The 25,392-nt window shown below is 38.4% G+C and overlaps 1 protein-coding gene across 15 annotated transcripts in view; it reads left to right on the forward strand.

Moving 5' to 3' along the window:
- ptprsa (protein tyrosine phosphatase receptor type Sa) overlaps positions 1-25,392 on the forward strand; it is a 234,714-nt gene that overhangs the window by 180,848 nt on the left and 28,474 nt on the right. For 4 of the 15 annotated variants that reach the window (XM_079594307.1, XM_079594300.1, XM_079594310.1 and 1 more), the window contains 9 exons: positions 979-1,572; positions 2,476-2,570; positions 3,941-4,194; positions 4,527-4,614; positions 5,877-6,104; positions 7,207-7,367; positions 17,644-17,658; positions 19,935-20,050; positions 24,218-24,265. In XM_079594307.1, coding sequence (XP_079450433.1) covers positions 979-1,572; positions 2,476-2,570; positions 3,941-4,194; positions 4,527-4,614; positions 5,877-6,104; positions 7,207-7,367; positions 17,644-17,658; positions 19,935-20,050; positions 24,218-24,265 — 1,599 coding nt within the window. The remainder of the gene's footprint in view (positions 1-978; positions 1,573-2,475; positions 2,571-3,940; positions 4,195-4,526; positions 4,615-5,876; positions 6,105-7,206; positions 7,368-17,643; positions 17,659-19,934; positions 20,051-24,217; positions 24,266-25,392) is intronic. The other 11 variants (XM_079594308.1, XM_079594312.1, XM_079594303.1 and 8 more) reach the window with 5 other exon arrangements.

Below are 25,392 nucleotides of genomic sequence, written 5' to 3' on the forward strand. Positions count from 1 at the left end.
TCCTGTGCCGAGGACATTAAGTTGGACGGTTATATTCAGACTTGATATTGCCCTTGTCTTTTGTATATTTGATATCAGTTCGGCCCAGAATGCAACGCTGCAGTTTTCAGACAAGTCAGCTGGCAGTCGTGCTTTATACGCCTAATATAACTCACTGTAAGTCCTGTCGGCAGGTTAATTGCATGTTAGCTGAAGGTTATTTTATTTTGTTCTTTCTCGCATCAGCTCTGACGCTTCTCCTCTACTGGAGATGAGAAGGACAGAGAGCGAGAGGGAAGTAGGGAAGGGGAGGGCGTGAGTGTGAAACGCAATCCTATCTTAATCAGTGGCTGTGGGTCAACAGTGGCCGTTAATGCAAGGCCTAATGGGAAACGTGCCTGTGGTCCTGTGGAGAGGATTGTGTGCCGTCCAGTGGAGTGGACTGGAGTGCTGTTGGTGAGGGGAAGCGCGCTACAATCACGCCGTCTCTGACCCTCGTTGTCCTCTCGCTGCGGCAGATTGCGATGATTCCCCGTCACCTTCATCAGCTCTCCTTTTTTTTCTGGAGTCATTTGTCCTCCTCTCTGTTCTCATGCCCTCCGTCTCTATCATACGGCTGTTAACCCACCATCTCTCATCCGGTGATCTGTTCAACAACCATCTAGTCACTTCTGTTAACTTCAAATATAATAGTGCTGCTGTTCTGACATACAGTAAGACTGGGATTTTGAAACATTTGCAGTTACTTATAGAGGATATGTGTTGTTAACACCTTTATGGCAGTTGCACAATAAACGCATGCTTATGTAAGAGCACTTTACAGGAAATGGGTTTGTAATCATTTTAAATTCGTTTCAGGTGCTTTTTCTTTAGTAGGGAGTAACAGGATGAAAAGACATTTGGTTTTGATTCAGCAAACTTAAGTGAGATGCGGTTCATTTGAACTTAATGTAATGTCCCTCTCTTTCTTTTTCTCTCTCTCTCTCTCTTTCTCTACAGTGCCGGGGCCTCCCTTTCTCTCCGTCAACCAAAACTCGGAGACTACCGCATTAGTGCGCTGGCAACCCCCAGATGTTATCGCTCCGGGTCTCGAGGTGCAGGGGTATCGGCTGCAGTTCGGCCGAAAAGACGTGAGCCCCCTGGCCACGCTGGAGTTCGGCCCTCAGGAGTTCGAATACTCCATTAGCAATATCCACCGAGGGGCGGCGTACGTGTTCAAAGTGTCCGCCAAGTCCAGATCGGGATTTGGCGAAGAGGCAACGCGAGAACTGAGAGTCCCCGAAGAGGTTCCTCGGGGGTATCCTCAAATAACCGAAGGGTCCAACATCACCTGCTGCTCGCTCCAGTTCTCCTGGCTGCCTCCGGTGCTAGCGGAGCGCAACGGTGATATAACGGAATACACACTGGCCTATCAGGAAGCGGGATTGGCCGGCGGACCCAAGGAACTGCGTCTGCCGGCAAACGAGAACAGCTACACCCTCAACAGCCTGAGACCCAACGCAGTGTATGATGTGAAAATTCGAGCGCACACCAGTGTAGGTCCCGGGCCCTACAGCCCACCGATCCAGTATCGAACAGTGGCCTATGAAGCAGGTAGGGGTTGCTCATTTCCCCGCCTCAAGGGACAAACCTCTACAATGCAAGCACCTACACCCCGATTATATAAAGTTCTCGGGGAGCCACATACCTCACTAACACCCTCCCCCACGACAAGGTAAAATAAGTCAGTAAGCTAAAGTCAGTCAGTTTTGAAAGGGGAGGAGCATCAGTTTTTGCGAGGTAAGTGCCGATTGGTCAGACACGCCCAGCACATTCACTCATCTAATCACAAAATTTCCCTAGTATCAAAGGCAGGCGAGAACCACGTCAAGGAGATCCCAAATCTGAAGTGAACTAGGCACATTTGTTTACTTTGGGTTTTTCTTATTTATTTTTCATTTTTTGGTCCTCTTTTCTGTACTCACCTTTCCCCCCCCCCGCTCCCACACCGGGATGGTTTGAAGCATGGCGTCCCATGATGCACTGCTAACAAGTGTGGGCATGACAATTGTGTTTTGGGGTTTGTCCTCGATCCTGTCTGGCTTTCTGCCACGGCAGTGCCTATCCATATTTGAGAGTACGCAGCAGTGGGTTACTCAAACATAATGTGGGTTCAGCTATTCTGGAAGCATTCAGGGGGGATTATGGGAACTGCTTGCCAAATGTTCTTGTTGGGGCGGCACTGCCGGGCCAGGGCAGACAGAGTACTGTGCGATCCTGTGGTTCTGTGTTCACCAGTCCAGTCTAGCGTGCTGTTTGTCCCAACTGAGCGCCTCCCTCCCTCCCCTTCACAGCTACCGCCACACTCCGCTCACTCCGAGGGACCAAAGCCCCTTTCCCTTGGGGGAAAAAAAAGAAAAATGGTCGCAAACGCCGAACATTATGTCAGCCTTCTTTCCCTTCAGTCCTCTTGTACTTGTTTTTCTCAATTTGTTTCCTCCATTCACTTCTGGACAGATGTTCCTAAGAACTTCACCGTGAAGCTGGTCACCAAGACCACGGTACTGCTGACCTGGAAGTTTTCCGATAGCCGTTCCCCATACCGATGCATGGTAAGCGATTCAGTTTTACCTGTCAGACTCAATTTACTTGTAGGGGTCATATAATGCCATTTTTGTACAAGCTAATATGATTCTTTAGGGTCTAAATTGAAAGTTTGTAATATACTTTAATTAAAAATTCTCATTAGTATTGTAAGAAAACACTCATTTTACCTGGTCAAAAACAGCTCTGTTTTTAGCACTCTGTTTAAGTAACTGTGTCTTTAAATGCTAATGAGCTGTGCTCACCCCGCCCCTCTGTTCTGTGGGGCATTTGACACAACACACATGCTTGCCTATACAAAAGCAAATAAGGGATCAGATTACAAAACTTATTCCGACGTAATATTGAAAAACATCAGAGTATTTATAGTCTTGAATCATATGCATTTGCAGGATGTAAACAGTATTTTGTAGGTATTGTTACCATTCATGTTCATGCAGTTATAACGGGGTTTTTTTACATTACTTCTTAATCAGTAACAGACACCGTTATAAACCATATACAAAAGTAAGCTTAGTGTAGTATTGCCACGTTAACTTTAACACCTGTGTACACATTTTTTAATAACACCATAACGCGTTTCATTATAAACGTGGGATTATGAATTATATTGAGAACGTCGTACATAGAAGAAAACATGTCGTAATGTACCCTTAGTGTAAACATTAGCCGCATTCATCGTGAAGCGTGCTGCTAGCGATTTGCAAAGATTAATATAAAGATTAATATAAAGGTTAATAACTTCTCACTTCTTCTGGGGGTTCAGCAGGAAGACGAATAGTTGGTACCGATCCTTTTTTCAGGAGCAGCTTCTTAGCAAAACCAGCTTTATACTGACCCTCGTTTGTAAAGCAGTCTGGTGAAAAAAATGTCAAAAAAAAAAACATTTGTGTTGATCGTGGGAATATTCCCTTCTAATGCAAAACTCAGCCACTGCGTCTTCAGCGGTTCGGATCTAGGAACATTAAAATGACTTCTGTGTTCTTTATCGCACCCGAGAACAGAACACCACAATCGCTTAGACGCCATTCTGCTCATAGACAATGCTCCAGTGTATCAACAATGATGCGCGGACTATGATTGACAGCTCGCTCACGAGCGAGGGCGGGTCTGTGTTGAAGCGCTGCTGTCAATCAACAATCGTGGGAGGGGCGTCGATTTTGTGACGTCACAAAATCGAACAGCTGAATTTGAGACAGGGTAAAACATATAAGGAGATTAAAAATAAACCACTGGATGGATTTTTATCATTTTATGATGGTTGTGTACAGGCACTGCCAACACACATTTCAGTGCAATCAACTTGTAAAAGTGCGTGTACCATTATATGACAACTTTAAATATTATGAACAGTTTATCCATGCACATTCTTCCACAGATCGAGTACAACCGGCAGAAGGTTGACATTGATGCTAGGATGACCAAAGCTCTCATCACCAATCTACGACCCAACGTCACCTATGAGTTCAGAATCACCTGCCAGGAGAGCAGCGACGGTGGACCCAAACACAAGCTCATCGCCCGAACGGCGCCACCGATTCTGATCCGAAAGCCTGAGTTGGACCTGAAAAGAGAGCCGGACAGCATGCTGACCATTCTCTTCCCACCGCTGGAAGCCAAAGACTTGATCAAGTGAGGAAAACCATCCTTGGCTAGAAATGCACTCTACCCAAGTATACGAATGCAAATGCAGTGTGAATGATGGATCCATTTTTGAAGAAAGTTTGTGCTGTTGGTCTCCATAGTGCCCCTTGTGGCCACACTGAGAATGCAGTATATATACCTGTGTTAAGAAGTGCATTTTAAACGTCTGCATTCACATGGTTGCGTTTTTTTCAGGTTTTGATTATCTAGATATTCCCATTTTTAATGCTCTGATGGATGCAGAAATGTTTTTATGATGCTAATGATTTCTGTTGTGGGGGGATTTAATTTGTTTTTTGCACCATCTTGACTTCTTGCAGGGCAATCTATGTTGTGGTGGTTCCTCTGAAGAAGGGAAGAGGGCCGATCAGACACATCAAGAACCCAGACGAGCTGGACCTGGAAGAGGTGAACACACCCTTTTGTCCTTGTGTCGCAGACACAGTGGAGCCAGAGCCATGGAAAGTGTTCTCGCAGGAGCATTGTGGGAACGTTCCCGAGGGGTTTGTCAGGGAAAAGGGGGACAATTACACAGCTCTCATCCTCACCCGCCGACAAACTGCACCGCTCAGCCACTTGACCTTGAGCTGTGGAGCTGTGTATTCTGTTTATATTAGGGCTGTCAAACGATTAAAATATTTAATCGCGATTAATCACATTAATGTCATAGTTAACTCGCGATTAATCGCACATTTTTATCTATTCTAAATGTCTCTTGATTTCTTTTTGTCCCATTATTTTTTTCTCATTTTAATGCTCTTATCAACATGGAAAAGTGGATTGGCTTGCTTTGAGCAAATGTTTTTTATTGAATACAACACTGGCATACTGTGTTCAATTCCACACTAACATTCTCACTTGGAGCAAATAATCTCTCACACAATGCAACACTGTCCATCAATAAAAGGGTGAAAGAAATACTGACGAGGTGACGTTACTGATATTGAGGAGTAGGCGTAGAAATACATCAGCTGTGTGTGTGCTTGACCATCAAGTGGTATTTCAGACTGGACGTGTGCGATGATAGCTCAGTTCACAACGACACAACACACAGATCACTTTGGTCTTGTCAATTGAACCATTTGGCAACTTTTTAAAAGTAAACTTTCCATTCAGAATCTAATTGGCCTCCATTTCGTCATCTCGCACTCATCATTCATTCACTCAAAACGTAACGTTAAAGGGCGTCGCACACCGGACGAGAAGCGCAGCTCCTCATATTTAAAATTCGAACACATTATTCTCTATGAGTACACACACCGGCGGCGCCATTCTGCGTTTTTATTGCTGGCCATAAACTGAGAAAGTGCGCGTCCGATGTGCGATACGAGTTGTCCTAGACGCGGCGCTGCGCTTCTCGTCCACTCTTTGGCCGGTTCGCATCGCAAACAAGTGTGTGCGGCGTGCCTGTTGTTTTGTTTCTGGTCTAGCTAGATCCGGTCTGGTGGTGTAGTTTTAATAACGTTACTAGTTGTTGCAAAAGCATGTGAAAAAAAATACAAAGTTTGCTAGGCGTTAAAATGGGTTTACGTTAACGCCGTTAATAACGCGTTTAACTGACAGCCCTAGTTTATATATAATTTTATTCATTGGGACTTCAAAAATGGATATTACATATGTTGTGTTTTAGATGCTGGTTTCAGTTCTCAAGCTGTTTTTTTCTCCCACAGCTGTTGGGCGAAAGAAGACTCGGTCAACGCCACGCTCGAACCACCCGTCAGCTCAAGCAGGTGGACGGCAAGCGGCCCTACATCGCCGCCAGCTTCAAGCCCTCATCCATGCCGTCGTCCTTCACCCTGGGCGATCAGAGAGTGTATAGCGCCTTTGAAAACAAGGCTCTGGACCCTGGACAGGAATACGTGTTCTTCATCCTAGCTGAGCTTAACACTACTGGAGGGGTGAGTGAAATGCAGTATAAGGAAAAGCCTTTTTAATCCATCACAAATTGGTGTTATGACAACCATAAAGTGACAAATGCAGATGACTTTAACCCATACCTGTCAACATTTGGGTACTAAAATACGGAGGGGGGGGGGGTTGGTTAGAAATAAAAAAAATCTGTGATTACTCACGATAAAAACCTTATGTTTTTAATATATTTTATAATGTCATACTTTCACATTTAATCTCCAAATTAATGTAGAAACAACAAAGACAAGTATATTTTAAATATTTGTCTAAAAGGTAGGACATATACAAATTTAATAAAGTTATCAAACAGTTTGCACTGCATAAATGTTAAATTATACATAGATTAATCCTTATTAAAGTTACAAATGTTCTTTAGTCAAGAGCAGTGAGTGTTTTTCTCTGTTCCCTTTGTTCTTTGATTAACTTTACTGACGGAAAGCTTTATTTGGCTACTGTCCCTTTAAGAGCAGCCGCCGCTGACAGAGACGCGGATCTCACACGCGCCTCATTCTCTCACAACTCTTCTTTATGTTCATTTAAGACTTTATTTAACTCATTTAAGAGTGCTCAGTCTGCTCTTACTCGACAAAACGGACATTTTTGCAGAATTGCGTGTTAGTTCGGTCAACTTCAAGCCGAAAGAGAACTCGATTCTGGCGCTCAATTTGTCTTTGCGTGAATGGTTTAAAAACATTTGCAAGAATAAAAGCGCATCATATAATGTAACGCCAGCCAAAGGATGACAGAAAAAATGGATGCTGCGTTAATTACGTGAAATATTTACCATGGAGTCTTCTCCTCCCATTTCTACCAGTGACGCTTTATTCAATATCCAATGTCGATCTGCGCACGTCAACAGCGCTACTGAGCTGTAGGTTGCCAGGTTGAGCTCACAAATGGGTTGAAATGTGTATGATGTGTTGATTGCGCGTTTCACAAGATCTGGCAACTGGGCAACCTTGTAATAATATATTGATGTGATTATTCATATAACGACGTTTGGGAATACAGATTTCGGGAGTTTCATTGGAGAAAGGACAAAACGGGAGTGTTGACAGGTATGCTTTAACCTTTTTTGTGCCTTTGCAGAAATCCTTTGCATCCAGCCCCTACACGGACCCCATCATGGCTCCCGACGTGGACCCTCAGCCGCTGGAGACGGGAGGAGACGGACTCATCTGGGTGGTGGGACCCGTTCTCGCTGTGGTCTTCATAATCTGTATTGTGATTGCGATTCTCCTCTACAAGAAGTGAGTGGAAATTTTTCACATTCTAATGAATTGATGTTTGTTCCTACCATTTATCCGCCTTATTCCTGACGATCTCACTGCATTTTGAATTGTGGGCGGCACTTCCGGTTTGGGGAACTTCCATTCAAAAAGGCGGAAGCTAATAATTTCAAATCATAAGTTTGCCAAACAAATAAAGCTGATCCGTTAGTTTGACTGGATGATCTGTCAATTTCCCTTCATGGTTTATTTTCAGGCATCATGAGAGTAACACACACTTGGTATTTTAACGTGACATGTTCAGTCGCTGCTTTCTTTTCCTCGTGATCATTTTCTTTTTCCCCTTTGCAATCCGCTGTAAAAGTATGAAAAAGGACAACATATACTGCGCATTTATGGTCTGTTTCCCGAACTTAATTTACGATATATTCCATTAATTAATAATTCACTGGAATGCGCGAATAATCTCGTTATTCTCATCAGATCCTCACGTCTCTTTCCAGGTTTGTTTTCACAGGTAAATGCGATTTATAATCTGTCAAAATGACGGAAATCATTTTGAAATAGTAACACGTAATGCTGAAGTTAATGAGCATTTTTGATTAAGGCAACATAAGTTACAGATATTACAGTGATATTTAACCAAAGACTCGCGCTTTTGGGGTTATTTGGTCAGTTGAAAGTACCTTGTTGATGCTTTTACACTTTTAAATTTCCTTTTAATGTTCGATGTTTGAACGGGGAGTAGATTAACGTCATTTTATGGTGACACTTTCTTAAATTGCGTTCAATGGGTCTCATTCATGAAACATTCGTAAATATACGAGTAAATATGTGAGTGATCTGCGCGTAAAGAGACCTTCCCGAAAACTCTTCTCCTGATTCACCAATATTTCATAAACGTCAGATGTGATAGTGAAACGTGTGTGTGTGTGTTAATGAATTCCAATCAGTCGTAAATGGGTCGCGCGTGCACGCTAATTCTTAATTACCATAAATCCCGCCCAATAAATCCGACTGACAACCATATATGGGCATCATATTATGACACCAAACGAAGGATTTCAACATGTCTTCTCAAAAGCGAATGAAAAAGAAAAATTTCTCATTATCAGATCATATTTTATTATCAGAATTCATTCAAAACGCCACATTTTATTTTCAAGCGTACATAGTGGCGTATCCGGTCCTAAAAAAAGGAAGCTTGGCAGATATTACAGACGCAGTTACTGGAGCTTCATCTGTTAATCGAACAGTCCCAGAAGTGAAGAGAAAATGGTTCGACAAAAAACGAATTAGTTCACTTCGAAAAACTATAGCCCAGCCGTATTGAGCAATTCATTATTTTATTAAAGTGTTCCGTTTGCAGATGCTATCACTGGCTCTCATAATAAAAGTAAAAAGAAAAACCGAATGTAATTACTATTTATAATATTTTTTCAAAATGCTGTGTAAATATGTACCCGATTAAGGTGAATTAAAATGCAGCCTTATTAATAAGCAAAACGTTCGGATGTTAAACGTACTGTTTACGCGTGGCTGGGAGCAGGTGGAGATTTCTTTCGTACCAACTAACATTTGGAAAATACGAGCATTTTAATGAATCCGAAAATTTACGCCAGAAACACTTTACACACGATTTACACAAACATTCGTTCTGCTCGTGTTTCATGAATGAGACCCATATCGCGAGCCTTTTCACTGATTGTTTACAGCTTAACGGAAGTTACACACATAATTCGCGCGAAGTGTCATGGGGCGCAGGAATAGTGTGGATAGAACCAGCAAAAAGCGGATTTTTGACCTAATTTGTTCTTTATATAACAAGCAGGTGGAACTATCTTCAAACTAACACACTGTAAATTCATTATGAGGTGCAGAAATGCTAAAAGAATGATTTAATCTTACTTTAGACATACCCCCCCCCCCCCCCCCCCCTGCCGTTAGCATCGTTTGCAGAAGTTCAAAGCATCGCTGAGGAGAGCAGTCAATTCGATCTTATCAAAATTTAACACGACGCTGAATCCAGCTTCTTATTCGCAGCTTCTTATTGACGCAATCCGTTCCACCTTAAATGATGCGAACTTCCGCGTTTGCTGGCTTCTTATTGACACTCAACTTAGGGACCGTGCGGTTTTTCTCTTTTTCGCGTTTTTTAACGGAATTGTGTTACTTTTCTGTCTATTTTCAGAATAAAAGAATAATATTTGTTTTAAATGCAAATAACACTGATATATCAGCGAAAAATGACTGTAAAAATATAAAGGCACATAATTAGGCTACAGTATTCTTTCATAATTGTACATGTCAATTTAGGGACCATGTGGTTTTTCTCTTATTTACACCTTTTAGGGACCCTGTTTATATTGTTGGCCTATCTATTTTCAGAAAAGAATAATACACTATTTTGAAAGGTAAATAACAAATAATAATAACATAAAATGACTGTAAAAATTATAATGAGGCCTATACATCAATCTTTAATTATTGCAAATAACATAATTTGAATGTATTTAAAAATAAATGTATTGAATACTTTTTATTTTTATTATTATTACAAAGGAAAATGTCACAAAGTAACCAGAGATTATGCTCCAGCTTGGATCCAGTCCCTTATGAAGACTTCACAGACACATCCAGAACAACAAACATGGATGATTATAACTAAATTAAAATGTTATCATTGCTTTAAACTGCACATTAATGTTGCTTAAAATGCATGCGTTTGTAAATACTAATTTGTTCTATCTAATAACTGTACTTTCTGATAAAGCTGCTTTGAAATATGTATTGTGAAAAATGTTATACAAATGAATGCATGTATGAATTAAATTAAATTAAATTGACTTGAAAGAGCCATTGCATTGTTACTGTACATTTTAAAGTTATGGACCCAATCTGACAACACAGAAGAGTTATCACATTGTTGGCCCACTTGGGGGTGTTTCACTGATGCTTTATCCTGCATCTGTGCTTGAATATAATCATGCACAATTTCAAGCTTTAAACTTGGCACTTTACACAGTGCACAATGAGCCGCCTAATGTATTTTCTGCCCATTTCGCGGAGCTGGTTCTCAGCCGCCTCAGAGGGTGCGTTAAATTGGACATGATCCCATTATAGTAGAGCTACTACTCTAACTAAATCCAAATTTTAAGCATTTTTTACTGTGGAATTATTTTTTTATGAAGCTTTAAACTTGGCACTTTACACAGTGCACATTGAGCCTAATGTATTTTCTGCCCATTTCGCGGCGCTGGTTCTCAGCCGCCTCAGAGGGTGCGTTAAATTGGACACTGTCCTATTATAGTAGAGCTACTACTCTAACTAAATCCAAATTTTAAGCATTTTTTACTGTGGAATTATTTTTTTATGAAGCTTTAAACTTGGCACTTTACACAATGTACAATAATACGCCTATTTAATTTTCTGCCCATTTCGCGGCGGTGTTTCTCAGCTGCCTCAGAGGGTGCGTTAAATTGGACGTGATCCCATTATAGTAGAGCTACTACTCTAACGAAATCCAAATTTTCAGCAGTTTTTACTGTGGAATTATTTTTTTATGAAGCTTTAAACTTGGCACTTTACAGTGCACATTGAGCCTAATGCATTTTCTGCCCATTTCGCGGCACTGTTTCTCAGCCGCCTCGGAGGGTGCGTTAAATTGGACACTGTCCCCTTATAGTAGAGCTACGACTCTAACGAAATCCAAATTGTAAGCAGTTTTTACTGTGGAATTATTTTTTTATGAAGCTTTAAACTTGGCACTTTACACAATGTACAACAATCCGCCATATGTATTTTCTAACCATTTCGCGGCGCTGTTTCTCAGCTACCTCAGAGGGTCCGTTAAATTGGACAAGATCCCATTATAGTAGTTCTACTACTCTAACGAAATCCAAATTTTCAGCAGTTTTTACTGTAGAATTATTTTTGTATGAATTTTTGAACTTGACACATTTCACAATGTAAAATAATCCGCCTATTGCATTTTCTGCACAATTCGTGGCGTTGTTTCTCGGCAACCTCAGAGGGTGCGTTAAATTGGACATTATCCCATTATAGTAGAGCTACTACTCTAACGAAATCCAAATTTTAAGCAGTTTTTACGGTGGAATTATTTTTTTATGAAGCTTTAAACTTGGCACTTTACACAGTGCACAATGAGCCTAATGTATTTTCTGCCCATGTCGCGGCGCTGTTTCTCAGCCGCCTCAGAGGGTGCGTTAAATTGGACATGATCCCATTATAGAAGAGCTACTACTCTAACGAAATCCAAATTTGAAGCAGTTTTTACTGTGGAATTATTTTTTTATGAAGCTTTAAACTTGGCACTTTACAAAATGTACAATAATCCGCCTAATGTATTTTCTAACCATTTCGCGGCGCTGTTTCTCAGCCGCCTCAGAGGGTGCGTTAAATTGGACAAGATCCCATTATAGTAGTCCTACTACTCTGACGAAATCCACATTTTCAGCAGGTTTTACTGTAGAATTATTTTTGTATGAATTTTTAAACTTGGCACTTTACACAATGTACAATAATCCGCCTATTGCATTTTCTGCACAATTCGCGGTGCTGTTTCTCAGCCGCCTCAGAGGGTGCGTTAAATTGGACATTATCCCATTATAGTAGAGCTACTACTCTAACGAAATCCAAATTTTAAGCAGTTTTTACTGTGGAATTATTTTTTTATGAAGCTTTAAACTTGGCACTTTACACAATGTACAATAATCCGCCTAATGTATTTTCTAACCATTTCGCGGCGCTGTTTCTCAGCCGCCTCAGAGGGTGCGTTAAATTGGACATTATGCCATTATAGTAGAGCTACCACTGTAACGAAATACAAATTTTAAGCAGTTTTTACTGTGGAGTTATTTTTTATGAAGCTTTAAACTTGCCACTTTACACAATGTACAATACTCCGCCTAATGTATTTTCTGCCCATTTCGCGGCACTGTTTCTCAGCCGCCTCAGAGGGTGCGTTAAATTGGACACTGTCCCATTATAGTGGAGCTACTACTATAACGATATGCAAATTTTAAGCAGTTTTTACTGTGGAATTATTTTTTTATGAAGCTTTAAACTTGGCACTTTACACAATGTACAATAATCCGCCTAATGTATTTTCTGCCCATTTCGCGGCGCTGGTTCCCAGCCGCCTCGGAGGGTGCGTTAAATTGGACAACATCCCATCATAGTAGAGCTATTACTCTAACGAAACCCACATTTTAAGCAGTTTTTACTGTGGGATTATTTTTTTATGAAGCTTTAAACTTGGCACTTTACACAGTGCACAATGAGCCCAATGTATTTTCTGCCCATGTCGCGGCACTGTTTCTCAGCCGCCTCAGAGGGTGCGTTAAATTGGACATGGTCCCATTATAGAAGAGCTACTACTCTAACGAAATCCAAATTTTCAGCAGTTTTTACTGTAGAATTATTTTTGTATGAATTTTTAAACTTGGCACTTTACACAATGTACAATAATCCGCCTATTGCATTTTCTGCACAATTCGTGGCGCTGTTTCTCGGCAACCTCATAGGGTGCGTTAAATTGGACATTATCCCTTTATAGTAGAGCTACTACTCTAACGAAATCCAACTTTTAAGGAGTTTTTACTGTGGAATTATTTTTTTATGAACCTTTAAACTTGGCACTTTACACAATGTACAATGAGCCGCCTAATGGATTTTCTGCCCATGTCGCGGCGCTGTTTCTCAGCCGCCTCAGAGGGTGCGTTAAATTGGACACAGTCCCATTATAGTAGAGCTAATACTCTAACGATATGCAAATTTTAAGCAGTTTTTACTGTGGAATAATTTTTTTATGAAGCTTTAAACTTGCCACTTTACACAATGAACAATAATCCGCCTAATGTATTTTTTGCCAATTTCTCTGCGCATTAGGCGGCTCATTGTGCACTATGTTTAAAGTGCCAAGTTTAAAGCTTCAAAAAAAAATAATTCCACAGTAAAAACTGCTTAAAATTTGGATTTCGTTATAGTAGGACTACTATAATGGGATAATGTCCAATTTAACGCACCCTATGGGGTTGCCGAGAAACAGCGCCGCGAATTGTGCAGAAAATGCAATAGGCGGATTATTGTACACTGTGTAAAGTGCCAAGTTTAAAGCTTCATAAAAAAATAATTCCACAGTAAAAACTGCTTCAAATTTGTATTTCGTTACAGTGGTAGCTCTACTATAATGGGACAGTGTCCAATATAACGCACCCTCTGAGGCAGCTGAGAAACAGCGCCGCAAATTGTGCAGAAAATGCAATAGGCGGATTATTGTACACTGTGTAAAGTGCCAAGTTTAAAGCTTCATAAAAAAATAATTCCACAGTAAAAACTGCTTAAAACTTGTATTTCGTTACAGTGGTAGCTCTACTATAATGGGACAGTGTCCAATTTAACGCACCCTCTGAGGCGGTTGAGAAACAGTGCCGCGAAATAGGCAGAAAATACATTAGGCGGATTATTGCACATTGTGTAAAGTGCCAAGTTTAAAGCTTCATAAAAAAAATAATTCCACAGTAAAAACTGCTTAAAATTTGTATTTCGTTACAGTGGTAGCTCTACTATAATGGGACAGTGTCCAATTTAACGCACCCTCTGAGGCAGCTGAGAAACAGCGCCGCGAATTGTGCAGAAAATGCAATAGGCAGATTATTGTACACTGTGTTAAAGTGCCAAGTTTAAAGCTTCATAAATAAATAATTCCACAGTAAAAACTGCTTAAAATTTGTATTTCGTTACAGTGGTAGCTCTACTATAATGGGACAGTGTCCAATTTAACGCACCCTCTGAGGCGGTTGAGAAACAGTGCCGCGAAATAGGCAGAAAATACATTAGGCGGATTATTGCACATTGTGTAAAGTGCCAAGTTTAAAGCTTCATAAAAAAATAATTCCACAGTAAAAACTGCTTAAAATGTGTATTTCGTTACAGTGGTAGCTCTACTATAATGGGATAATGTCCAATTTAACGCACCCTCTGAGGCAGCTGAGAAACAGCGCCGCGAATTGTGCAGAAAATGCAATAGGCGGATTATTGTACATTGTGTAAAGTGCCAAGTTTAAAAATTCATACAAAAATAATTCTACAGTAAAAACTGCTGAAAATGTGGATTTCGTTAGAGTAGTAGGACTACTATAATGGGATCTTGTCCAATTTAACGGACCCTCTGAGGCGGCTGAGAAACAGCGCCGCGAAATGGTTAGAAAATACATTAGGCTCAATGTGCACTGTAAAGTGCCAAGTTTAAAGCTTCATAAAAAAATAATTCCACAGTAAAAACTGCTGAATATTTGGATTTCGTTAGAGTAGTAGCTCTACTATAATGGGATCTTGTCCAATTTAACGCACCCTCAGGCGGCTGAGAAACAGCGCCGCGAAATGGTTAGAAAATACATTAGGCGGATTATTGTACATTGTGTAAAGTGCCAAGTTTAAAGCTTCATAAAAAAATAATTCCACAGTAAAAACTGCTTAAAATTTGGATTTCGTTAGAGTAGTAGCTCTTCTATAATGGGACCATGTCCAATTTAACACACCCTCTGAGGCGGCTGAGAAACAGCGCCGCGACATGGGCAGAAAATACATTAGGCTCATTGTGCACTGTGTAAAGTGCCAAGTTTAAAGCTTCATAAAAAAATAATTCCACAGTAAAAACTGCTTAAAATGTGGGTTTCGTTAGAGTAATAGCTCTACTATGATGGGATCTTGTCCAATTTAACGCACCCTCCGAGGCGGCTGAGAACCAGCGCCGCGAAATGGGCAGAAAATACATTAGGCGGATTATTGTACATTGTGTAAAGTGGCAAGTTTAAAGCTTCATAAAAAAATTATTCCACAGTAAAAACTGCTTACAATTTGGATTTCGTTAGAGTAGTAGCTCTTCTATAATGGGACAGTGTCCAATTTAACGCACCCTCTGAGGCGGCTGAGAAACAGCGCCGCGAATTGTGCAGAAAATGCAATAGGCGGATTATTTTACATTGTGAAATGTGTCAAGTTCAAAAATTCATACAAAAATTATTCTGCAGTAAAAACTGCTGAAAATTTGGATTTCGTTAGAGTAGTAGGACTACTATAATGGGATCATGTCCAATTTAACGCACCCTCTGAGGCGGCTGAGAAACAGCGCCGCGAATTGTGCAGAAAATACATTAGGCGGATTATTGTACATTGTGTAAAGTGCCAAGTTTAAAGCTTCATAAAAAAATAATTCCACAGTAAAAACTGCTTACAATTTGGATTTCGTTAGAGTCGTAGCACTACTATAGGGGGACAGTGTCCAATTTAACGCACCCTCCGAGGCGGCTGAGAAACAGTGCCGCGAAATGGGCAGAAAATGCATTAGGCTCAATGTGCACTGTAAAGTGCCAAGTTTAAAGCTTCATAAAAAAATAATTCCACAGTAAAAACTGCTTACAATTTGGATTTCGTTAGAGTCCTAGCACTACTATAAGGGGACAGTGTCCAATTTAACGCACCCTCCGAGGCGGCTGAGAAACAGTGCCGCGAATTTGGCAGAAAATGCATTAGGCTCAATGTGCACTGTAAAGTGCCAAGTTTAAAGCTTCATAAAAAAATAATTCCACAGTAAAAACTGCTGAATATTTGGATTTCGTTAGAGTAGTAGCTCCACTATAATGGGACAGTGTCCAATTTAACGCACCCTCTGAGGCAGCTGAGAAACAGCGCCACGAAATGGGCAGAAAATACATTAGGCGCCTCATTGTACATTGTGTAAAGTGCCAAGTTTAAAGCTTCATAAAAAAATAATTCCACAGTAAAAACTGCTTACAATTTGGATTTCGTTAGAGTATTAGCTCTACTATAATGGGATCACGTCCAATTTAACGCACACTCTGAGGCAGCTGAGAAACAGCGCCGCGAAATGGGCAGAAAATACATTAGGCATGATAATTGTACATTGTACATTTCATGGGCCCATAATTTCAAAATTCTACAGTATAAATATCTGAAATTGTGCATACACTCTAAAAAATGCTGGGTTGTTTTAACCCACATTTTTAACCCAACATTTGGGTTTGTTCATATTTTACCCAAAATTGGGTTGAAACAACCCAGCATTTTTTAGAGTGTATATTCAAGCACAGATGCAGGATAAAGCATCAGTGAAACACCCCCAAGTGGGCCAACAATGTGATAACTCTTCTGTATTGTCAGATTGGGTCCATAACTTTAAAATGTACAGTAACAATGCAATGGCTCTTTCAAGTCAATTCAATTTAATTCATACATGCATTCATTTGTATAACATTTTTCACAATACATATTTCAAAGCAGCTTTATCAGAAAGTACAGTTATTAGATAGAACAAATTAGTATTTACAAACGCATGCATTTTAAGCAACATTAATGTGCAGTTTAAAGCAATGATAACATTTTAATTTAGTTATAATCATCCATGTTTGTTGTTCTGGATGTGTCTGTGAAGTCTTCATAAGGGACTGGATCCAAGCTGGAGCATAATCTCTGGTTACTTTGTGACATTTTCCTTTGTAATAATAATAAAAATAAAAAGTATTCAATACATTTATTTTTAAATACATTCAAATTATGTTATTTGCAATAATTAAAGATTGATGTATAGGCCTCATTATAATTTTTACAGTCATTTTATGTTATTATTATTTGTTATTTACCTTTCAAAATAGTGTATTATTCTTTTCTGAAAATAGATAGGCCAACAATATAAACAGGGTCCCTAAAAGGTGTAAATAAGAGAAAAACCACATGGTCCCTAAATTGACATGTACAATTATGAAAGAATACTGTAGCCTAATTATGTGCCTTTATATTTTTACAGTCATTTTTCGCTGATATATCAGTGTTATTTGCATTTAAAACAAATATTATTCTTTTATTCTGAAAATAGACACAAAAGTAACACAATTCCGTAAATTTAACGAGGTGAAGGCTAATAGCTATTAGCTTCAGAGCGCGGCCAAAGCAGACCTGTTAGCATGCACGCTATTCCTCATTAGCACCTCACGGACGAGGTTAAAAAGCGAACGACTCCTGGCTAGTGTTCCCTCCCGCGGCGGGACCTTGAGTTTGACCTCTGGTGTCTGGAGATGCGCAAACACACATCTTCACAGGTCTGTCCAAATGCAGATGAGGCTAATCTGGCACTGCTAGCCTGCCCTGTGAATTTAAATGCACTCTATTGATTTTTTTCTCTCTCCTCTCCCTTGTTCTCTTGTTGTGTTTTCTTCTCTTTTATATATTTATTTCACTTCAATGCTTTCTTTGGAAGCAGCAAGCCTGACAGGTAAGGCTTAGCTGTACTTTATTGCTGTTTTCAAGGGGGCAAAAAGAAAACAACCTGCCTCAGCATAAAAGCACATTTTAATTAGATGGCAATGAGAAACAGTGAAATAGCGGGTTCAACCAATGTGCCCCTCGGCGGTGTGTGTGTGTGTGTTTGTGTGTGTGTGTGTGTGTGTGTGTGTGTGTGTGTGTGTGTGTGTGCGCGTGCGCTAGCATCTAGCTTCCTCTATATGAACTTTAAACACAGTATATGTATGTATGTATATATAGTGAAACTCAAAAAAATTGAATATTGTGCAAAAGTTTTTCATTAGAATTGATTTTTCATTGAATTTATTTCATTAATTCAACTTAAAAAGGAGAAACTAATATATTATATAGACTCATTACATGCAAAGTGAGATATTTCAAGCCTTTATTTGTTATAATATTAATGATTATGACGTACAGCTTATGAAAAAGTTTTCACAATATTCTAATTTTGAATTTGGGGTTTTCATAAGATGTAAGCCATAATTTTATTTGATATATTTTTATTTTTAAACAGGAAAATATTAAAGACAATCGGGTATAAAACTGATTTTCAGCAGTTCATAATCATATGTATTTATTTATAACAAATAAAGGCTTGAAATATCTCACTTTGCATGTAATGAGTCTATATAATATATTAGTTTCACCTTTTAAGTTGAATTACTGAAATAAATGAACTTTTGCACCATATTCAAATTTTTCGAGTTTCACCTGTGTATATTATTAGAGATGCACCGATATATAACATAACTTAACTTAACTTAAGATTTATTTCGGTCCTTTCAGACAATATTTCATAACAAATAAAGTTATACATAATAACCGAAAAAGTTGTAGGCTGAAGCCTTTGCTTGTTATACATATGTATCAATCAAATGAGCGTCACTTTTTCACTGAAATCGATTAATACAAGAGAAAAGAAATGAAAAAGAAACTAAAACAACAAGGTACACATTTCAGATACTAGTATTTAATAATATTATTAATATTTTAAATGATAAAAAATATTTATATTGAAATATATAATTATTTACTACGGAAGCCCTGAACCGCAAGGTGAGAAAAAAAAATAAAGAAAACTTATCTCATTATTTCGACTTAATAAGTTGTTATTTCGACATATCTCGTTATTTCGACATAAATATCTCGTTATTTCGACATAATATCTCGTTATTTCGACATAAATATCTCGATATTTCAACATAATATCTCGTTATTTCGACATATCTCGTTATTTCGACATAAATATCTCGTTATTTCAACATAATTATCTCGATATTTCGACATAATAAGGGGACATTCTAATATGCATTAAGCTACATTTAGCGTTCTTATAATGAGTTTCTATGGGAGGAAAATGCTTAACGTCAAATTAAACGCTTTGCGTTCATATTCTGGACTTATCTGATTTTTGTAGTAGCCTATACTTTATTATGATTTTAGTATCATATTGATTAATAAATGCACGCACAATTATCCGTGAACTTGATAAATGTTGCAGATATGTTTTAGGCTACTATCCACAAACAAATTGCTTTCAATTATGTGTGCAGAATTCAACGAATGCAGTGCAACAACAACAATAATAGTTAAATTAATATTATTATTATTATTAATAATAATAATAATAGTCGCAGTAGTGGTAGGCTAAGGCAGTGCAAGCCAAGTCAAGTAAAACAGAGTTTCTTTGCGTTCATAGTCTGAAATAACGAGATTTTGTCGAAATAACGACTTATTATGTCGAAATAACGACTTATTATGTCGAAATAACGACTTATTATGTCGAAATAACGACTTAAGTCGAAATAAAGAGATATTATGTCGAAATAACAAGATATTATGTCGAAATAACAAGATATTATGTCGAAATAACGAGATAAGTTTTCTTTTCTTTTTTTTCCTCACCTTGCGGTTCAGGGCTTCCGTAATTGACCACCTTGTTTTTAAAAATAAATCTTGAATTTACAAAGTGAAGTACACAATTTTAACTCTAATCCAAATTATTCCATAGATTTACCCCTTTGATAAAAAAAGTCTCATCATTATCTCCATTCTATCACTAAATTCAAATAATAAATGTGTTTTTGATGTCGTTCGGAGAACTTTAGTATCGGTGCTTCTCTAAGATAGATAGATGGATGGGTCAGAAAACACTGGGTGGCCATTTTGTGGTTTGGTTTACTTGCTCTTTTTCCATCTCATTTGTCAGTTTTCATTTAGTCTCCACGTTTTCCTTTTCTAAAGCAGCAAACGGAAGGAGTCGGAGCCGCGGACGAAGTGCCTGCTGAACAACGCGGACATCGCGCCGCACCACCCCACCGACCCCGTGGAGATGCGGCGGATCAACTTCCAGACCCCAGGTGCATGCGCACGGCCCGTCACTGCTCTCCGACTGTACACCGCTCATCTCACGGAACATGTCATGTCTACTTTGAGCTCATATTTCACCCGCAAATCAAAACAACTATTTTTGCATAAAGAAAATACAGCCTTTTACTAATTTCCTTTCTCACTTTGAAGTGTGCAGGAGTGACATATTTTGTCAGTTAACTTTAATTTAACTGTCAATTTCAAGTGCACCTGCTGCTATTTCTAATTTGCATCTCTACTGATGCGGTTTATTAGTTAATAATTGTGTGCGGCCTGTCAATCATTTTTATTTCATATTTTCGGTTCATGGGTTGCTTACAACCGAAGGAAATCCAGCGTCCAGCCCCGCTTCAGAGACGCTTCCTCGACTCACTCGAAAGCAGACGATCTTTTGTCTCGTCCAAATCCTCCAGTTCAAAGAGCGTTCTCATTTTCGCCGGCTTTGGACACTAAACCTAGTCTGACATTTTCTCCGTGGCTCCTTGAAGTGAATTTGTCGAAGGCGTCTCTCCCATCTCTCCCCATCAAACAGCTCTTGTTTCAAAGGCGGTAATCTCGGCGCGGAGGTCATACCGCGGCCTCTGCCGAGAGCTCTCCTCCTTCAGCCGAGATAAAGCGAGAGCCAGATGAGAAATGGAGGTGGAGAAAGCAAGAAAGCCTCTATCGCCACCTCATTTCCCATAATCACCTGTCCATTGTGGGGCATCTTGTCCGGCGGCCGCCTAATAACACATCTGAGATGAGCCTGGCGTGCTTTCATCTTATTTCTCGTCTGCTTCCTCGTTAAAGTCGTCCTCGTTGGACTTTATTAATTGAGGAGCGTTCAATTTGTGACGCGACGTTGTTCTTTTTAAGTGCGGGATGTCATTATCTCTTTGCTTGGTGAATTTTTATTTAAGCGGACATTTTAGCCCAATTAACTGGGACGGGGGAAACATTTGCGACATTTCCATTAGCTAATAGGGTCCATTGTTCACAGCAGCACACTTCAGTTCACATGGATGACTGGCACATATGGCGCTCGACCACTGCGCTTATCCTGACGAGACGAGACGCTGACGTGCTGTTTGTTTCGCAGCACACTCAGGCTCAGACTGGGCTCAGTTCTTCAGACGCCTCTTTAGTCTGTTGGTATTGGTATTATTAAAGGTTGGGTAGGTAAGAATTGTCTAAAGAACTTTTTTTCAAATTGGCTTAAACTGTCTTTATATACCAATACATAATTAAAATGTAAGTACTTTGAAAAAGAGAGTATAAAAATTGAGTGACTATAGTGTATTTAATCTTCAAAAAACACAGCTCATTAATTCCTACCATGACGAAACAAGTGATTGGCTTGCGCGACTGTCACTCTCCGTCGCCATGACTACCGCCGCTATTACTGGCTCTGCCCACGTGCGCGCCGTCGCGCACCCGTGTTTAGGCGGGAGTGAATGGAATTAATGAGCTGTGTTTATTGAAGATTAAATACACTAGAGTCACTCAGTTTTTTATACTCTCTATTTTAGAGTACTTGCATTTTAATTATGCATTGGTATATAAAGACAGTTTAAACAAATTTGAATAAAAGTTCTTTTAGACAATTCTGACCTACCCTACCTTTAAGTGTGTTAGAACACACCGTTTTTATGAGCAAACTGTGTAACGTGACACAATGGTGTCTCTAAGCCTGTGATAAATCGTGTCTGTAAATTAAAGATTTGTAATCCCTGTAATGCTTGCTTAAATCTTAAAAACCACATTAATTTTTTTAATTGATTTCTTCTCTTTTACCAAGAAATATGTCTCATTATTTAAGAAAAATGGGTTTCTAATATTTAATATTTTAATATATAATACAGTTTATTATTTATATGGATTTGGGCGGTAGAAAGGCAAACGATGCTTATTGCAAATACTGTTTATATCTTATAATTAAGGCGATGCACAGATGTAGACACTTTAAAACAGTAACCGATAATTATTTTAATAATTGTTTTTTTAAAAAAAACATTGTTTAAAAAATTGTATTTTAATGAATACTTTTTTGTTAAAATAAAATAATGATCTATATTAATGTTTAACATTATTTAAATAAAGAAAAAATTTTATCTTTAAAAGTTTAAATATTATAATTTTTTGGGCTGTATATGGTTCACCAATATATAATGCATTCTATTTATAATGTTAATTATAATAATAATCCTAAATTATAATTATAATTCATCCACTTATTAAAGTATTAACCTTCATTTCTGCTTTTAATTTTGGCAGATATAGTTAACCGATAACTATTTTTATGTTACCGATATGACTGTTGAATTTATAAATCTGTACAGTTTTGCCTTTTTAATTTTTAATTTTTATTTTGGCTGATATAAACATGGTCACCATGAAACATAAATAAATAATAAATAAACAAGGATAAATATATGCTAATTAAAATAATAATCCTGAACTTTATCCACTCAATAAAGTTTTAACCTTAATTTCTACTTTTTTTTTCATTTTTATTTTAGCTAATGCAAACATGACCACCAATAAAACTTACATAAATATATAATTAAATAAATATATAAATAAATAACCCTATTTTTCTTATACAAGTATGTTTTTTGCTTGACAACAGTCATGTTAGCCAACATACAGCATAAAAAGAAATTTTTGGTCGAAAGCCTACTAATTATAATGCTAATTCAAATCTGATCCACTTGCTAACATGTTCATCTGGCCCGTCTGCATAGGTGTCGTGTGCCTAAAGTCATCACAGATGGTTCAGAGCTCAACAACAGAAGCTAAAGACGTTCCTCATGCGCTCGCTCTCCAGACAGCTGGACAGACGTCGAGCGCTAAACAGTGACCGTATGTGCTTTTACCGCTCGGGCGACGCTGGCATCTGATACTTTAAGAGTTTATTCTTTAAAAAACTACCATGGAGTCAGGTAGAGGCTATAGTGAATTGTATAATGCGTCTTAAGGCGACACACGGCAGGCAAAAACATCGTTTTTTGGGCTATTTGTCTTCAATAACATGTCTTCTTTCAGACTTGTGGTGAAAAAAGTCCAAAATACACATTTAGGTCTTTATTTTACTACACTTTGTCTATTTGCGTCTGTAGATTTCTCCTAAATTCAACAAAAGTTGCCGTTCTAAATCATCATGCTCAACATCTCTCTCCTGTACAATGCTGTCGGATCCAAATATGGTCATTTCCTTTTTTATCAGCAACCAATCGTGAAAGTACAATGGGGCAAAAAGTATGAATATTTACAATACAAATCTCCGTTTTCTCAATCTTACACCACTTACATACACCAAACTTTCCAGTTGTATTCCTATCTACATTCTTAAGGTTTTTACAGAGATATATGTTCATATATCATTCAGATTCTGATTTATACAACATTTATACCTTAAAACGGGGCGAAAATAGATTTTTTTTTATGGCTGTTGACAGTTTTTTCTGATTAATGTAGTGATAAAAAGAGACATCCAAAATCCCCTCTGTAAAAACTCTGTATGAAACAAGAATTTGGAATCTGGCTTCATCCAATTTTCAGATTTCTCTTCTGGAAATATATGCGAATTAGCACATATTTAATGAGATAATACCTAATTTGCATATTTAAACATAAATATTCTAAAAACTTGTAATACAAAAGATATTTGTCAATGTCAGTAATCAACTGGGGAAGTTTCATGCTGATATCAATTAGTTGGGTTTTTTACCTATTCACATGGGGCGTCTCCCCTTAATGTTGGATTTGACCAATTCCACCGTGGTATAAACAGCATCTCCACTGGTTTATAGCGTCATTCTGTGTGTGTAATACACATCAGCGGCTCTGATGTTGGGTGAATGTGAGTGAGTGTCCTACTTCCACTGTCTGACAGACTGCTTGGCGTCGGATCCAACACCGAGGACCCTCGCGAGGATTACCGCCTTCATTCAAAGCAGGGGTGGTCCGTTCTCCTGCCTGTTTAAAAATGCACAATGTAGTGTGAAAAATTAATTAGAGGGAGCAAATGTTTAAAAGAGAAGCTTATTAATTTCCTTGCATTTCTCTTATTTTTACATTTATTTCAATCCATTTCAAGATTTTGTTCTCAACTAATTATCAGTGCATTTAAAAGGGATGCTTTTATTTTTATTTTTGGTGTTTGCTGTTTTTCACAGATTCGGGTCTAAGCAGTCCTGTCAGTGAAGCCGGTTTTGACTATGAAAGTTAGTGCTCACATCTCGCGCTGAGCTTTGGTGTTTCCTTATCTTTTTTTAATGCGTCTGCCCCACATCCGAAATAATGGGTTGTGTGCTCCGACTACATTTGCATATGACTTTTTTCCCCCTTCCCTTCACAAACTGCCGGATCTGCGCTAATGTTCACTCCCGTAACCCTGGGAAAGTTAAAAGGAGTCGTACCTCAAATGAAACCTAAACCTGTATCTCATTAGCAATTGCTGTTCCTCTATGAGGTGCATCATTTAGGATAAAATATAGTAAATAATACTATTTTTCCTACCCATTTTTTTATTCAATTTTTAGTGCTTAAAAGACAATGTTAGCCAGTATGAAGTATAAAAAGTTTATAGCTTATGTCTTGTGTGTGTATATATATATATATATTTATAAATATATAAAACATATATTTTTAAAATGTACAGATGAAACCCGAAAAATTTGAATATCATGCAAAAGTTCATTTATTTCAGTAATTTAACTTAAAAGGTGGAACTAATATATTATATAGACTCATTACATGTAAAGTGAGATATTTCAAGCCTTTATTTGTTATAATTTTGATGATTATGGCTTACATCTTATGAAAACCTTTTCACAATATTCTAATTTTGGGGTTTAGCTGTAAGCCATAATCATCAAAATTATAACAAATAAAGGCTTGAAATATCTAATTGCATGCAATGAGTCTATATAATATATTAGTTTCACCTTTTAAGTTGAATTACTGAACTTTTGCACCTGTATATGCATAAAAGATACACCCACAATTTTCCTTGACATTAGTTCTGCATTATGCATAATCAACAGTTTCATCTTAATTATGACTGCTTTTAACTTTCTTTCGTAACACGGCTTTTGATTTTTCCTTTTTGATGTGTTTAGTATTTCTGCTTGTCGATTGCTTTGTTCTCACGGCTGTTGGCTGAACTCTATTAATCCACAGTAAAAGCACTGCAGTCACAGCTGATGGTGTAGAGACGGCTCTAACTCTTACACAGGTCTCCGCACATTCCAGCGTCCTCTTCCCGGCTGTCCGTCCGCCCCCCCATTCCTCTCCGTCCCCCGATGGGGTCGTTCTGCAGGCAGAGATAACGAGCCGAATTAATTAAACC

The sequence above is a fragment of the Phoxinus phoxinus genome, assembly GCF_949152265.1.
Source record: "Phoxinus phoxinus genome assembly, chromosome: 20".
Classification (NCBI taxonomy): domain Eukaryota; kingdom Metazoa; phylum Chordata; class Actinopteri; order Cypriniformes; family Leuciscidae; genus Phoxinus; species Phoxinus phoxinus.